Source organism: Mesitornis unicolor, unplaced genomic scaffold (assembly GCF_000695765.1).
Source record: "Mesitornis unicolor isolate BGI_N332 unplaced genomic scaffold, ASM69576v1 scaffold12291, whole genome shotgun sequence".
In the NCBI taxonomy this organism is placed as follows: Eukaryota; Metazoa; Chordata; class Aves; order Mesitornithiformes; family Mesitornithidae; genus Mesitornis; species Mesitornis unicolor.
The window spans coordinates 14,684-30,404 of NW_010164671.1; the positions used below are offsets into that span (position 1 = coordinate 14,684).

Here is a 15,721-nt window from a genome sequence, read left to right on the forward strand (position 1 = left end):
TCATAGACAGCTGTCAAAACTAGCCTTAGATTAGCTACCTTTGGCTGTCAGTAACAGACAATTCCAAATGCAGGATTCTCAGTGCAGGCTCTTAAATTTAGCCAGGTGAATGCTTAGATAGCCAGCCTATACAAAAAATCTTGGTGCCATTAGTATTCAAGTTAATTACCTTAGAATTAGGCTCAAAGATGTCCATATGACCCACCAACACATTTTTTACAACACCATGACTGCCCTCATGAGGACAAGTGCCCTGTGTCATCTTAAAAACAGTCTTTCCTTCAACTCAATGCTTTTGGCTCCAGACTGGAGTTTCTTTCTAATTCACTGTTGAATGAAACCTCAGGGCAAGGACTCTGCTTTCCTGGCATGGAAGATAAAAGACTGAGGGATCATGGAAAGATTTCAGAGAAGAAACTCAGAAGCACTGCTACATGGGTCTGGAGAGAGCAGGCAATGATAAGCATCAAGATAACGGCTACCTCTTCTGCTTTACCCTTTCAAGTTCATAAGATGTGCATTAGGAGGAAGGTAGCACAGGGTTTTTTGAAAGATATACTCACTTTGTAGAGTCCGTGGCTGCAGCCACCATATGTGCTTTCCATGGTGTAGCTCCTCAATACACCCATTTCCTTCCAAACCACCACCCGGGCTGTTGACTCACGGGACTTCTCCACCAGGAAGCTGCAGCTGTTCATGACAAATGCAGGGGCCACTTTATCCAGGATTTTAGGAAGAGTCTATGAAAAAATATCAGCGGTGATGAGAAAATGAATTGAACAGATGTGCGTGTGTTTATATCATACACATATATGCAAAGACCTGTGTTTTTTTCATGTGTATATAGTCAAATCTATCTGTAGGCACTGTTACTGAGCTCCAAACAGTGCATCACGACCATCCCACATGAAATCCTCAGATTCTAACATTTGTTTCATCCCAAAGACTAAAATGCAAAATATCCAGTCCACTTGGTATAACTCATTCAAAATCAAACATTCTCACACCCAAAAGTTTGGACTGCTGAAGTCACTTACTGGGTTTTGTTTTCAAGCTGCTTAAACACTAACATACACATTCCTGTTGTGCTGCTGAAAGAGCTGCAGCCATAGTTCAGTACCTGATATTCCCACGTTCCCCTCTCCAGCTATACTAGATCTCCTCCCATCATGCATCCACAATTTGACAAGGGATTCAGCTGCGGGAGGAGTTTTGTCTGAGCCTAGCACAGAGCAGAGAAAAAGGGTATGCATTCTTATGGAAGGTCGCACATAATTATACGAAAATAGAGCTCAACATTTAACTAACTTGCATTGTGAAACAAACCAAAATATTCTCACCGAGTCCAAACAATAGATTTTATACACTTCATTTAGAGATTCACAATATAAAGTAATCATGAAAACACAGTAAAAATTACATCTTAGCTCTGAGCAATTGTTCTTATTCTAGAAATCATTTCCCAACAACACAGTCTATAAACACTCCTAATACACTGCAGTATCAATTATTTCTATCAGTGCAGACACAACACTTATGTAGTCATTACACAGTGCTCAATGTGTTACTTTTACACTCTATAAAAACATATACTAGAAACATTAACACTAGGTGTGCTCTGTGCAAAAACTGGACCTTCAGGTACACGCAAACATATACATGCACGTGTGTATGTGTGTGTGTCTAAATTTTAGCGCTGGTATACTAACCACAACACATGCCAAAAGACCATTTGATCCATTTAGAACAAAGCAAGCAAAATGAGGACATTCATTATTTCTGTGACAACAGCTCACTTAAATATCTGAACTGAATGGAAGCATACAGAAGGAGTTCCTGCTTATTGCTAAAGGCATTTACCCTTGAATTTCATTCAGTTTGGGCAGTGAAAGCCAACCAGCTAATTTCACTTTTCAACAGCAATCAGTTTCACTGACTAATTCCGAGCAATTGTAGTTCTGTCCTGTTGAGCTTTACTTCATAGCACTGTACAGGAACATTTGGTTTCATTGAAAGTAAAAGAATAATGTCATTGCCTAAAATATGTTTGATGTGAATGATAAATCTTTGGCCTAAACCATTATGCAATATCTCCTGCAAACAGCTTAACCGCATACATCTCCATAACTAAAAAGTAAATTTACTTTTTCGGTGTATTCTGGCTGCAGCTGTCAATGGACTTTACCAGTTCTATAAGGTACAGCTCTAAAGATCCACGAGGTCCATTTTCCAGGTGAAAAAATTGAGGTGAAAAAAACTGGAACAAAGCAAGAGATTCCATTTTAAACCTGAGACCACCACGAGCCTCACTCTTCAGATCTCCAGTGTGTTCCTACGTGCCATGGCACTCCCTTTCCTGTGGGCCCACTGAACAACGGAGTCTTTAAAGTGACGGCTAGCCTTAAACAAAGCATCCAACTTTTTTAGATGGTCTTCAATGTGCTACTGGCTGCATGCAAATCAGAGTATGCTTTCATGGAGTGCTTCCAGGTTTTCCTGGATTTGAGTTGAACAGGAATTAAAAAAATGCAGCACAGCCATATCACCCAGATGTTTATAACCCTCAGCACAGACACGAGATCCAGTTAAACTGTATGGAAGGTTCAGATAGTTTTCATTCTGCCCTTACCTGAACTAACACACAGATTTATTTATTTTTTTATAAAAATACACTATCATATAAAATAATCAGATCTCTAATCCAGTTTAGCTTTTTAAAACAATTGAAATTATATGCATAATCAATCTTTTACCTGTAATTAAATAAAAACGCTGGCAGGTAACAGTAATGTCTCTGTACGCAGGACTCATTTAGGAACATTAGCAAATCTGAGTTTAATATTCTTTTCATTTTACCAGCGTTCACTGGATTTCACACTAATGGTTCTTCTCTATTTATTCCTCTCATTAATTATCTTTCAATAGTATATTCTGGAAGAGTGAAAACACACCTTTTTAAAGGATGCTTTAAATGCAACAGTTTGACTGTGTTCCCTCTCTCATGCACAGCTGGATTTAGAAATACCACAGCAAAGGAAGCTACTGCCCTCACACAGGACCAGGACACACAGGTCCACACAGGACCTCCAAACCCATTAGGAGAGAATGGAATTGTATTTCTTTACTGATGTCCCTGCAGAGGTTGCTGTCAAAGGGGGCTGGAATGGCAATCAAAAGGACAAATGTTCAAGCTGGGCTTTGCAATGCCAATGTCAAAGCCAGCAAATATAGAAGGTAATGAAGACTCTTACTCCTGTGTATTGCCAAGGGGTGCAGCTGAGCCTATGACCTATGAGGCAAAAGCTGTTCCAAAACCAACATTTTCTTGAAGTATTTGGTTCTTGCTCCTAGGGAGAAAAATCAGTCATGGAGGCCAGATTAATCCCCAGCTGCCTACAGGGCTCAAGAGAGAAACCTGTGCAAACAGTGCAGTGAAGCAGGTTTGGGACAGGGTGGTTTATCTGCTGCAGTTTGCAGTTGCAGATGTGTTCTCCTATATATCCAGTCTTCTCAGGCTAAGAAGGAATAAGGTGATACCCAGGCAGGAACTGCAGCAGGCACCCATCCCATTTTGTGCCAAAGAGAGGATCTGAACCACAAAATCTTTCTTATAGGATGGCTGTAGAGCATTCTTGGAGAACCTTGCTCCTGCTTTCTTCATTGCAGATTCAAGACAGGCTCCAGATGCTGAAAGCAGCTTTTGAATTCTCTTTGTGTAACAGCAACCCATCCTCAGCTTTTTCAAGCTCTCTGCATTCAAACACAGCAAAATAATGTCCCAGTTGTAGGTACCCTCCCTGTTTTCTTTGTGAAATACCATTTGCCACAGGGACCCCTCATGATGAATGCTGGAGCACTTTCTTCCAGGAAAGTTTCAGTATTCTACGTACAATGCCATAAGATGAACACAGAAGACATGGCATCCTTATGGGAGGATAATTAGTATTTGTGCCGAAGTAGCGAAAATTATAGAGATGTAAACTGAAAAAGACTTTTCAACCTCTTCCAGGTTTGAGTGAGCCAAGCTACGTCTCTATAAACAGTTTAAGTCCACAATTAATGTTTTGTGAAATTAACCTTTTTAAGACTATAATTGCAGCTTATAAGATTCTTTTTTTCCACATAAATATGTCATTTAAGAGGAAAATATAATCTAAAGAGACACATACAAAAAAAAGAGATAGGCAGGAAATCTAGGGAACAGTTTGATGAACAAGACTTTCTCATGAATAGAAATAAAACAGACTTTAGTATTTGTTCTTTCTAATTCCAGAAAAATTTCCCTCACTACAACACCCAGCACCTGCTGTGGAAACAACTCCTCTATGTTGATCTGTTTGACACCTGCTGAATTCTCTGGTGTTTTCAGTGAGACCAGGAGTATTTTGCGGTAAAGCAATTCAACTGAGTAAGACAGTGCACACTGTCACTGTCTCAGTTACCATTACACAACTCCTATTTAGTTTCTTGTTATGGTGGATAAGGCAAAACTGTATGTATATTTGGAAATTATAAAACAGACAAGAATTTGGCTGTCCTATTAGTCTGTGGCCAAAGATTATAACACAGGATCTTACTAAAATGAAACTAATAGGGACCCAGCTACTGACAAGATTCATGCTAATATCTGGTGCATGACTATGCATTATTTGAAACTCTGGACCATTTCTCCTCTGGAGTAAGGAGAGCTTGCATCTATCTCCAAAATTTGTGAGCTGGCCTTGTCTTAATGAGCTGTGTAGATGCACATACTTGCCAGCAATTGTGAAAAGGAACAAAGCAAACCTACCCTGTAGCCAACATCTTCCGTGATAACCGCTGTGTCAACCATGCAGCCTGCTTGCCACAAGGTCTCCTTGATGCTGCAGCCATAAAGAAACATGTTCTTTTTCTGGGAGTGTCCGTGATAGTCACAGAAAACCTAGGGAGAGGAAAAAAAAGAGGCAAAATCTTGAACACTGGAAAAGTTTCCTGGTTCTTCATAACAAGCACTATAAGACTATAGGGAGGGTGTTAAGGTTGGCTAGGGGGTTTTTTCCAGGTCTCTTCAGAGTAGCTTAGACTCTGGGCCATGCCTATAACCTTTGTCAAATTTTGTTAGTCAGTTGTATCTTGCTTTATTTATTCAATCTGACATGAACTCAGGGATCCAGAGTCAACACCAGTGCATTTGTGTCTACAGCAGAAATAAACACGACACCTGTGCAAGAATCCATGGCAACACAGAAACCTAAGAGTTCATGTTAACTTACGGTACCACAACAGAGCAATTTGTCAGGCTCTTTCTACTTCTAAACTCAACTCCAGCTTAATCCTCATGAGATTTGAAATCTGTGCTTTCCCAAGCAATTAATCATCACTTTGTCATCTTCAAAATCAAAACCTGCGCTACATAATTTTCAGGAAAATATAATTGTGCAGTTGTATTGTATAATGCTGTCAGATCTTTGTATGAATTCCTGGAAGGCAAGCACAGAACATGACCTATCTTCATGGCAAATAATCTCATTCCACACTAATCTATCTGTCTATCTAATCCATCTCTCTTGTGTCAGCTGTCATATAAACTAGGCACAAGGCACATTCCTAGTTTTAGTAGAAGTTTTTATTGCCTTCATAGACATATATCAACTCTTATAGAAATGAAAATCACGATTTAATGACCCAAGAGGTAAATATTGACCCAAGTCTTAAAGAATAATCAATCTCAGTGCCCTCTGAGATATGAAGTCAATAAACATACTTCTGTTACATATATTCTCCATGTCTTTATCAGGAATACTCAGGAATCTGTCAATGAAAAGACAAGGCTTTCTAAAGAGAAGGAATTAGTTCATTTTAAACTAGTATTCACCTCTGAGTGGAAAGGAGCTTCAAGGTTTCATGGAAGTCTTCTGGGGCTTATGTTGGAGACAAAAGAATGGGTGCAGGAAGGTAGGGAAGAATTATGGATCAATATAAAGAGAGATGGTGGAGAAATATGGGGAAAAAAAGTGTACATATTCTTACATAAATACATATACAAGAGAGGAGAAACAGATGGAGTAGATGAGCTTCTTCCACCAACTGTCAGGGCAAGATTTACCCTCATATGTTTATTTACCAGCTATGCAGTAACTAAGTTTAGCTGCAGCAAGTCAGGGAAGTTTAATTATCTAGGAACTGAGCATGTTCATACTTTTAGCTCCTCTGACAAACAGTAGGTTGACTGAGGCTAAGTATGCATAAAGAACCATCTCCTAATTAGGTGGACAATTATACATCATATATATAAATATGTATGAATAAATAAATAAATAAATAAATATTTTAACATCCAAACTGTAGCTTATATGCTGTTCCTTTTGGTTTCTGACCTGTCAATTTTCCTTCCTGCACCACCACCAACTTCCAGCTCTCTGCAGGGCTCTGGGTCTGCACATCCCCATCCCTGCAGCGTGCACTTTCCACACTTGAAGCACATGAGCAGCCACCTACTCAGTAACAACTGCTCCTGCTTTCCTTATACCCTTGCCACCCAGCAAAGGCAGAAAGGGGAGGACATACAGGGCAGGCTGGTGCAAACCTACTACCAGCAAAGTTTCCAAAATAAAACACCAGCATTGTGCAGACCTCAGAGATTCACCCCCTCGGACTGTGTGCATGTTTTGTAGGGCTTGTGACCCTGCACTTCAAGTAACTCTGTCTGAACCACGTGCAATTATCCTGTAATGCCTTCTTCCAAAGAGCTGCATTTATTGGTTCTCTTAATGACAGACATTTTCCAGCTAGTGTTTCATCTAAGCTATCAGCAATACACAGTCATAGCTTAGGTTAACCACAGGTACCACCTAGAATTTATTCCTATGAATAACAAAGAGGATTTTATAGCTTTCGTCTTATTTCAAGGCAGATAACCCAGCTCGATTGGGTATCAATTACCTGCCAATTTACGGAATTACCAACACACAAAAGATACAATATATTATCTGCCTAAAATACTACTTTACATATCAGAAACCACACAGGGATGATCAGATAGTCAGATGGTTAGGCTGCCTGATCAGTAGCAAGTCTATAATTCTGCACCTCAAGAAACCTGCAGATGAGTCCTTAGTGACAGGTGTGGAATGAGACTTCTTTATTGGGAAAGGATTATCAAAGCCAGGCTCTGTAATACAGCTGCTGTTTCAGGCCATGGGATCTCTCACTGTTTGGCACCAGCTTCCACAGTAGAAGCATCAGTGCTACTGGAAATACTTTCTTTGTATTTGCAAGTTGCATAAAGCTACATTTCAGTTGTATGCTGGATACTGCAACAATCACTCTCAATGTTTATTCTCAATTATTCTTTATAATAAAGCATTCTTCTGCCTCATTTTCACCCTGCAGCATAGCTTATGTCTCACCATTCAGCCAAGGCAAAGCTATACTTTGTAGTTTGAGCACCCAATACAGAGTTTTTCCTGGGATATGTCTGGGCAAATACTAAGCGAACTTGGGACCTACCAGTCCTTTTTCTCCAGCCTGTATTTCCATGTGGCTGGAATGCTGATACACACAAACCAGCCAGACTCCCAGGGCTTACACTTGCTGGGATATGACTCAAGACACACATGCAAATTTTTATCTATTTAAAGTTATTAGCCAGCACTGATCATCCTAAAGGTAAGGACTGCTTTCTAACTCAGAAACAACCCTCCTTATGAGTCACAGAACCAGGCACCTTTTAAAATAAAGGAAAAGTCAAATAGAAAATGGAAAGCAAGAAAACCTGCTGGAAAACAGAACATTTTGAAGTGTTGTTTTTGTTTTGTTTAAAATCTCATTTTTTCCTTAACAGCATTGTGACAGGACTTTGAATTTCAGAGTTTTGAGACAGACAAGCCTAAGGTTTTATTCTTCATAATGAGCTACATCTTTGCAGGCAGATATTTGTTTCCAAGCTTGATATAATGCCTTTGAATGGCAGAGAAGTCTACCCACTGCCTCCTGGTCCCTAGGAAGTTCCTTTAGTCCCTTCCAAAGGCATCCTGCTTCTCACTGTTCCCAGACAAAAGGTATCCAATACTCCCCCTTGCTGCTGTCGCTCTAAAGGAAATCCCATGCCACAGAGGACTGCAATGCCACAGTGCATCCAGTTCCTTGTCTTTCTGGGGTTCTCAGAGTCAACAAGAGAAGTAAAAAATAGCCCCTATCTGGCTGTTGTCTATAGAACTTACCAATTAAAGTGGCTTTGGTTAGACTGCTAACTTTAAAGTTCTTTCCTTTTCTCCTTCAAGAAGCTTTTCTTTGCTTTGAAAGAACTGCTTGCAGATCCCCAGGATAAATGAAACTAAATCACTTCACAGAAATAATTTGGCTATCAGTGAACTTTGCTCTATGGGATCTTGGAGGTAAAAAAAAACAACCAAACAACCCAACAAAAAAAAATCCAAACCCCAGCTCTCTCCTGGAGGAGGAAAAGGCATTTTTGAGTATGTGCACTCTAAAATCAATGTACTCTTCAAAGGCAACGAAAAATCAGTTTACCAAGTTTGACATGCAGCCTGTGAGTGAGGGAGATGATAGGATCAATAGTCTCCCTTCACTCAGCAATGATGAAAACTTGCACTGAGTGTGTGTTCAACTTGTGCCTAGCTATGACAGGGATGGTTGCGTATTAAAAAACACCACAGAGCAAATAGCAGGGTAACACGAGACTGATCTTACATTGCTCTGAACCAAAGGAAAAGTTTAGCGAGTAAATTCCCAACTGTGAGTTGAGTTTCCATAATATTCCTTGGGCTGCAGAGTTGAGCTTCAGGGTTGTTGCCTTAGCCAAAAAACCACATTCCCACAGGAATTTTCTTAAAGCAGCTCACAAGGATTTTCACCTTGTCTGAGGTTTTTCTTATCAAACCCACAGAGAATTTTGTGTCTTTGAATGTTTCCTGTCAGACCATAGCTATCAGCAGCCAACCTGCCAGTCTGTGCACCTACATCTGAACCTCTCTGTGTTTTTATTCCCAAGCTCTCAGAACTATCTTTTAATTCTGCTGGGCAACAAGATTGAGCAAATGGGATGGATCCCAGCCAGCCCTATCGCAATTGCAGCTTTGAGACGAGACTCATCTCCCATAGTACCCCATTTTCCTCCCGTCAGCAAAGCAACATGGAAGTTCAGACATTTTGAGAGCCGCTTCCTGTGTTTTGTGATTGCATGCACTTTCACACAGTCCATTCAGACTCAATCTTAATGGAATTTTTCCTACCAGTGCCACAAAGATAACAATAACCTACTTGTAATATTTAGATTAGTTGGAGTACTTTGAGGATATTAAAAAGCTTTAAAGAATTAATTTTCTTTCTTATATTCCAAATGTGCAGAAATTTTGAAATTTGGAATTGCTGGTTATAAGACTTAGTATGCAATAAATATCCAAATATCCAAGTCTTTCAAAACACTTTTACAAGCTGAAAATGTAACAGCACGATGCTTTCCAAATCTCTGTAGCTCTGAAACAAGACTGTTCACACCACTACAGTAAGCAATCCGTATACTAACTCACAAAATATCCTGGAAGAGACTCACCAGAGGAGCCCGGCCAATGCTGCACAGGTAATACAGAAGACCTTTGGCGTGGTAAATAGTTGGATGTAGCTGGGAACTGGGTGTCAACCACTGTCTGTTCAGATCATCCCCACTCAACGAACAACGGTGGCTGAAATGAGAAAGCAACACATCACAAACTAGCACAACAACAGCTGATTCTGCCAAGCCCTGGCACAAGGACAGGGAATGTCAGTTAGAACACAGATAGAAAGGTTTTGAACATTGGACTGGAATGAACCAACAGTCTGTATTATATGTTAAAGGTGTTACAGTACACAAATTTTATCATTTCCTTTCCTTCCAAGGTTCACATTGTTACAGTCCTGAAAATAAATGCAGTTTTTCCTTTACCTACGTATGTATAAATCAAAAGACTACTTACAAACAAAAAGTCTTCTGAAATGTTCTGTAACGTTCTAAATTCTGTGCTATGAAGTTCACCCAGTTACACAAAGTACAGGGTTCTCAAACCTTCACAGCACACAAGTACGTCCAACTCCTACTCATTCTAATTGAAGACAGGCACTTGAATCTCTTTGACCAGTCTGAAATATGAATGCACTTAAATGAGATGAGCTGGGTATCTCATTTAAGCTTCTCTGCTCACAAGAAATGCAGCTATCTAAAGCACATCAAGATCTTGATGCATGCTACATCATTATGTGGAACAATTACATAGCTTCACTGCAAAGGCTGAATAAAAAGCTAAATAAGGATTCCAGATTTGCACAGAGAAAATATTGCCCTTAGTTGGCTTGAATATATTCTGTTACTGACTCAGTGATCAGTGGAAGACTGTGCCGGATACTTGACTGTATGGAACAGTACATCACTGTACAATTTTGCAAAATCCAACTAATCTCCCTTGTTAGTGACTGTGTGTAAATCAGAGCCTTCTCATGCTCCTCGAAGGATTTGCTATGATTTGGTTCACAGTTTTTAAATTGCTGTGCTGATAAAATTCAGTAATCAACCCTCCAGCTTAAAAGAGACTGTGGCAGGTCCTCATCATCTCCATACTATCCGGTTCAGCAACTTCTGGTGGCATTGTAAACTTGAGCTGTCTTGTGCTTCAACAAAAAAGTATTAAAAAATTCAAAGTGTTGGGTGATTTTTTAGCTATGGAGTTGCATCCAGCTTTGCTGTTCCAGGCTCCCAGAACAAAAAGTACAAATGTACTCCTAGGGATGCGGACTGTTGTTGTACTGGCAGAGCCTTGCGCTGCAGCTAGGGTGTGTTGCACGTAGCAGCTTTGGCATTATCAATGCCTTACAAATGATGCTTGAAAAGATCATAAAGCATATATATATATATATATAAAAGTATAAACAATGGAGAATCAGTTAAGAACAGAAGATAAAGAAATAATAAGAGTCACTAAGAATATCTCATACATTTTTAATGCAGAAAAACAAGGTCTCTGATGCCATCTTGGGGTTTCTGGCAACATCACAAGATCCATTCCAAGTTTACTCTAGTTTCACTTTTATCTGAATTACCCCCTTTCTTCATAATCCATAGTTCTCATGTTACTCATTCAGCAAATCGGAAAACATTAGCAACAGCTAACACACGGGAAGTCAGCAAATGCTGCTGTGATGTTTCTGCCAAAGCTTCTAGATGACAACATGACAATTTCTGTTATGTTTCTTAAAGGCTGTTGAGATAAAGTTACCTTTAGGCTCACCTCTCCTGATCTTCAGGACAACAGCTGCTCAACTGTGATTAGCAGCTGAATTTCTGTCAAGAACTTGTGTGCTTATGTGGTTTCCTTTCAATAGGTACAACTCTACATAAAGAGTCACTGGGTTGCATTCAGAAACTCTTTTTTCCTCAATGTGACCAGTAAAAAAAATAAGACCTAAAGACTTCCTTGACAGAAGAGTGTGACGTCTTCCTACCCCACAGTTATATGAGGGAGCACAATTAATTGAAAATAATGACAGAATTTCCATTCTGAGGGAAAGATTGATAACTGGGCTTTTATTCTCATACTTCAGTTTAACATGAAGAGGGAAGAAAAAAAAAGTCTTTTTATTTCAGGCCTATTCAGAAATACTTTTTCAACATTGTCATTGCTCACAAAACACCCCTACTCCCTTCATCTTTCCTGTCGTCTATGACACTAGTTTATGTCTACTCAAACCATCCCCACATGTTCCTCTGCTAAAATGCCTTAGTACACACTGGAAGAGTTTGACATACAAAGCCAAGCATGCAGGGCAGTAGAAACATGACAACTGAAAACTGCTCCTAAAAGAAATCAGTAAATACAGAGATTAATGTCAAACCAACCCCATACAATTTTTATTTTGCTGTTTCTTAGACTAAACTAAAAGCCTCTGTAGATATTTCCTTATTCATTCAGAACACAAAGAAATGCCACGATTTGCTAAAAAACACATAATAAAAACTCCTAATCAACAATATTAACTACTGTTAAAGCCAGGTAGATGGTGTGGCAAAGCACCAGTGCTTCCTAGTGCAGAACTTGGTTCTGCCGTGGCCCATGAACTCATACATGAGCACAGTGTCCATGTACGTTGCCCACATCTCTGCAGTTCACAGCACCCTCACTCTTTTGCCAGGTTTCACTCTGTCCAGAAAAGAATTTATGAATTTTGTTCCTCTTACACAAATGGTGACTTTTCGTAGAGATGACCCTATGACAAGCCAATCCCTCCTCTGCAGCTCACAGATACTGCTATTGGCTCAGTGTTAGTTTAGCAAGTGTAATCCAATTCTAAAACAATAATTTGAAAGCTCTTACTGCAGAGAAGGTAACATCTCTGTGTGTATGCAAGAGCTGAGAGACAAAGTTCAGCTTTGTCCCGTCATTGATTAACACCTCTGCTCATCTAAATGACCTTTAAATATTAGCCCTCAGGCTGGCAGCTTTTATTCACAGCTCTTAAGGAGATGCAGAACTTTAAATTATGAGAGGCTTATTTTTTAGTGTTAAAGTCTGTTTACTTTTGTAGATACCAATTCCCTGCCACTCCTGTCCCCCCTTGTTCCTTCCTAATAGTGATGACATTCGCAGATAATGGTTTTGTCCATTATCCTCTACAACCAAGGGTGAAGGTAAAATATTAAGCTGATCTCAAGTACTGATAGCAAATAAAGAGACTGGGAAGCTGGGACTGGGAAGCTAGGACTGACTTTGAGTGCTTGGTAGGATTTAATGAAATTCACTGCTCCAATCAAAGGCATTTCTTACAACACAGTTCCAAGCAATTGTATTTGCTTTAAATGTTTTGAAAAGGGTCTTTTCTACTTTGCTGCGCTAGCAAGACTACCTGCCACCTTGGACGGGACTAACAGCAGCTCAAAGGAAATTATGAAGATGTTTCAGAAAAGTAATTCCAACAAGTAAAGAAACCCCCACCTCTATGCCTCTATCCAAACTATCTGTAATTCTGCTGTTATACATCTTCAACCCAGATGTATTCAAAACAAACTGTGTTTCTTTTGTTTTAGCCTTGCCTTCTCGTCTTTTTATACAGCCAGGACAGTCTTCGATGTGCATCAGCCTATGGGACATCTATTGTCGGTCTCTGGGGCAGTGTGTGGCTACCAAACAGAGCAAAGGAAAAGGAAATGAAAGAAACACATTTGACCTTCTCCAAAGAGCCTTTATTAGTATTTCTGTAGGTATCTGTAGAAGGACTCAAGAGAAGCTATGGAGCTGGTGGAAGAAGTGATCATCTGATCCTTACTATCTAAACTTTTCTAAACGGTCATGGCCAAAAATCACTGACTTTCACAATGATACACGACAAGTTGTTCAGCCCTCGCTACTGCCCAGGAAAAGAAACACTTGAGCAGTCTGTCCTTCAGGTGTACTCCAATAGTGCCACATAGTCCAGTAAGACAAATAAAACCAATTCAAGCCATCCAGTTGCTGGAGAAAAGATAACTCATGTGGATAGTTATAAGTAAAGTAATTCTTAGGTGAATTTGTTGGTGAGTGCTAGCTCCAAATACCATCCTTATATGCCACCAAGCATATTCCTACTTCATGCAATCCTCAGCTTTAAAGTTGTATAACCACAGGTAGTCATATAAGAGAACTGCTCTATGAAACCTGGATTCCTGGCACATTAAATTGATACGCCACAGAGGAAAAGATCAGGTTGAGATTTCCCTTCCTGAACCTATAGGAGGTAACTGCACTTCTTGCTGGAGCATTAGACTCTTGCTCTGAAGGCAAGGCCATCTCACAGGGAGTTAATGAGAAAGAGATTAAGCAGCTAAAGAACAGCCTTGCCCGGTTTAAGATATAGTTGTATTTTAAATCTTTTTGCACTTGTAAGACCTTGCTTTTAATCTCATACCTCAAAGATTGACATTAAGTTTTGTTTTACTAAAGATATGTTTTCTTTTTTGTCTTAGTTTTAAGCCTGCTTGGCTTTGAGGACAATTTTACCTCAGATATTACACTGAACTGTGTTAAATTCTGCATGAGCCATGTGTACGGATAGAGAGATACTACCTGGTCCTAACCCAAGGATTCATAAGGTCAATGGAATCTTTTAGCTGATAGCAATAAGCCTGGATCAGTGGCCTGTACAGGTACAGAAATGAGAGGGGCTGGGGAAAAGAGAGAAAAAGAGGTAGATACACAGAAAAAACCAAACCAAAACAGAAAGGAACAAGAGATGCTAAGGAAAGAGATCAGGGGATAAATATAATGCACAAAATATTAGACAAGGAAGAAAACAAGAAATGTAGAAAGAAAAGTTACTTTTCAACAAAAAGACATTGCTGTGCTTGGCAGATAAAATGATTCAAAGTCTCCTGTCCAGTACAGATAAATGGAAAGACAAGGCCCATCATATCAAATGAATGATGTCAGGACTGATAATAACAGCACCTGGGGCACAGGGAACTCTAAAATCTAAAGGGATGCATTGTGCTTGATATGTAGACAGCAGCATCACCATTCACTGTGCATCTTAAAATCAGACAGGAGTACTAGCATAGGATAAGAATAACTATAGAAAGGGAAGTAGGCACAAGTAAACATCAGGATGCTGTTGAACAGCATGGGGCAGCCTCAAGAAGACATAGTTTGCTGGACTTTATAAATAACTACTGCTTGGGATGGAAGCAGGAGTATTTGCATTAAGGTGTTTTGGTCTTTCCATTCAGAAAGTTCAGAGCAACCTGGGGGGGAAGGGTGGGAAAGGAGGGAGAAAGGGAAGAATCCATCACTTCTTGATTTTAAATCTTTCCAGAGTGCAAGGCTCAGTGACATGAGGAAGCAGCAGTACCAGCAAAGGCGTCCCTCATAATTTAAAGGAAGGTGTCAGAAGTTTAAACATTGTTTTCTGGGTTTGACTCTGGCTTTATTCAAGCCCATGTGCAGAAGCCATAATGACTATATTCATCATGTGTCGGTTCCACAGAGATGCTCATCCAATGCCATCTAGGCATTGCGTCATGGTATTGCCCTGCGATGCCAATGATCATTCTAGAAACAGAATATCACCAGAACAGTGAAAATACTGGAGGCTTTACACAGAGCAATCAGTATGCTTATGTGATGTGAAACAACCTGGATTTTAGTTGTTTGGATATTTTTCAGAGGCTTCAGAATGACAGCTAATTAGTCTTCCATCCTCTGAAATTTGTGTCTTAACAGCATAAAAGAAAATATGAAGTGCTGAGAACCTCTTTGTAGAGGTCTTCATTTAACTTATTTCATTTTACAGCAGACATATATACAGACTTCCACTCTACAGCTGGAATCAAAGTTGGGGGATGAGAGGACAGGGTGTTTTTCTTACTGTGCTCTGGACTGCACAGTGAAATATCTTTACCCCCATGAAAGTGAGCTACTTCAAGCTCCCTCTTGGACATGTCACTTTTGCATCTTGGCAAATCCCAGGATTTCCCTGCAGTGAGGTGATCCCCTTACATGGTTACTCCACGTGAAGGTGGCGATGCTCTTCCTTTGTTCAGGGTGTGAAGGTATTAGAATTTCCCTTGTTTACAGTGAAGTGTAGGCAAATAGCTGCAAGGCACATACACAGACACTGATAAATGAAATAGTTTCCAACAGCTAACAATTCACTACTGATTATTCACTCTTTCCTTCAGACTACAAGCAATGTGAATGCTAAAATTCCTCTATAGAACCAG

General features: G+C 39.8%; 1 protein-coding gene across 1 annotated transcript in view; it reads right to left on the minus strand.

Moving 5' to 3' along the window:
* Window positions 1-563: 563 nt before the first annotated feature.
* The window catches only part of AGBL1 (ATP/GTP binding protein-like 1), a gene marked incomplete at its 3' end in the record, with an annotated part of 138,929 nt that continues 123,771 nt past the window's right edge, over window positions 564-15,721 (minus strand). Inside the window, exons 19-21 of the mRNA XM_010194396.1 lie at window positions 9,554-9,683; window positions 4,790-4,921; window positions 564-740 (exon numbers count right to left, since the gene is read on the minus strand). Of these exons, the coding sequence (XP_010192698.1) occupies window positions 564-740; window positions 4,790-4,921; window positions 9,554-9,683 (439 nt within the window). The remainder of the gene's footprint in view (window positions 741-4,789; window positions 4,922-9,553; window positions 9,684-15,721) is intronic.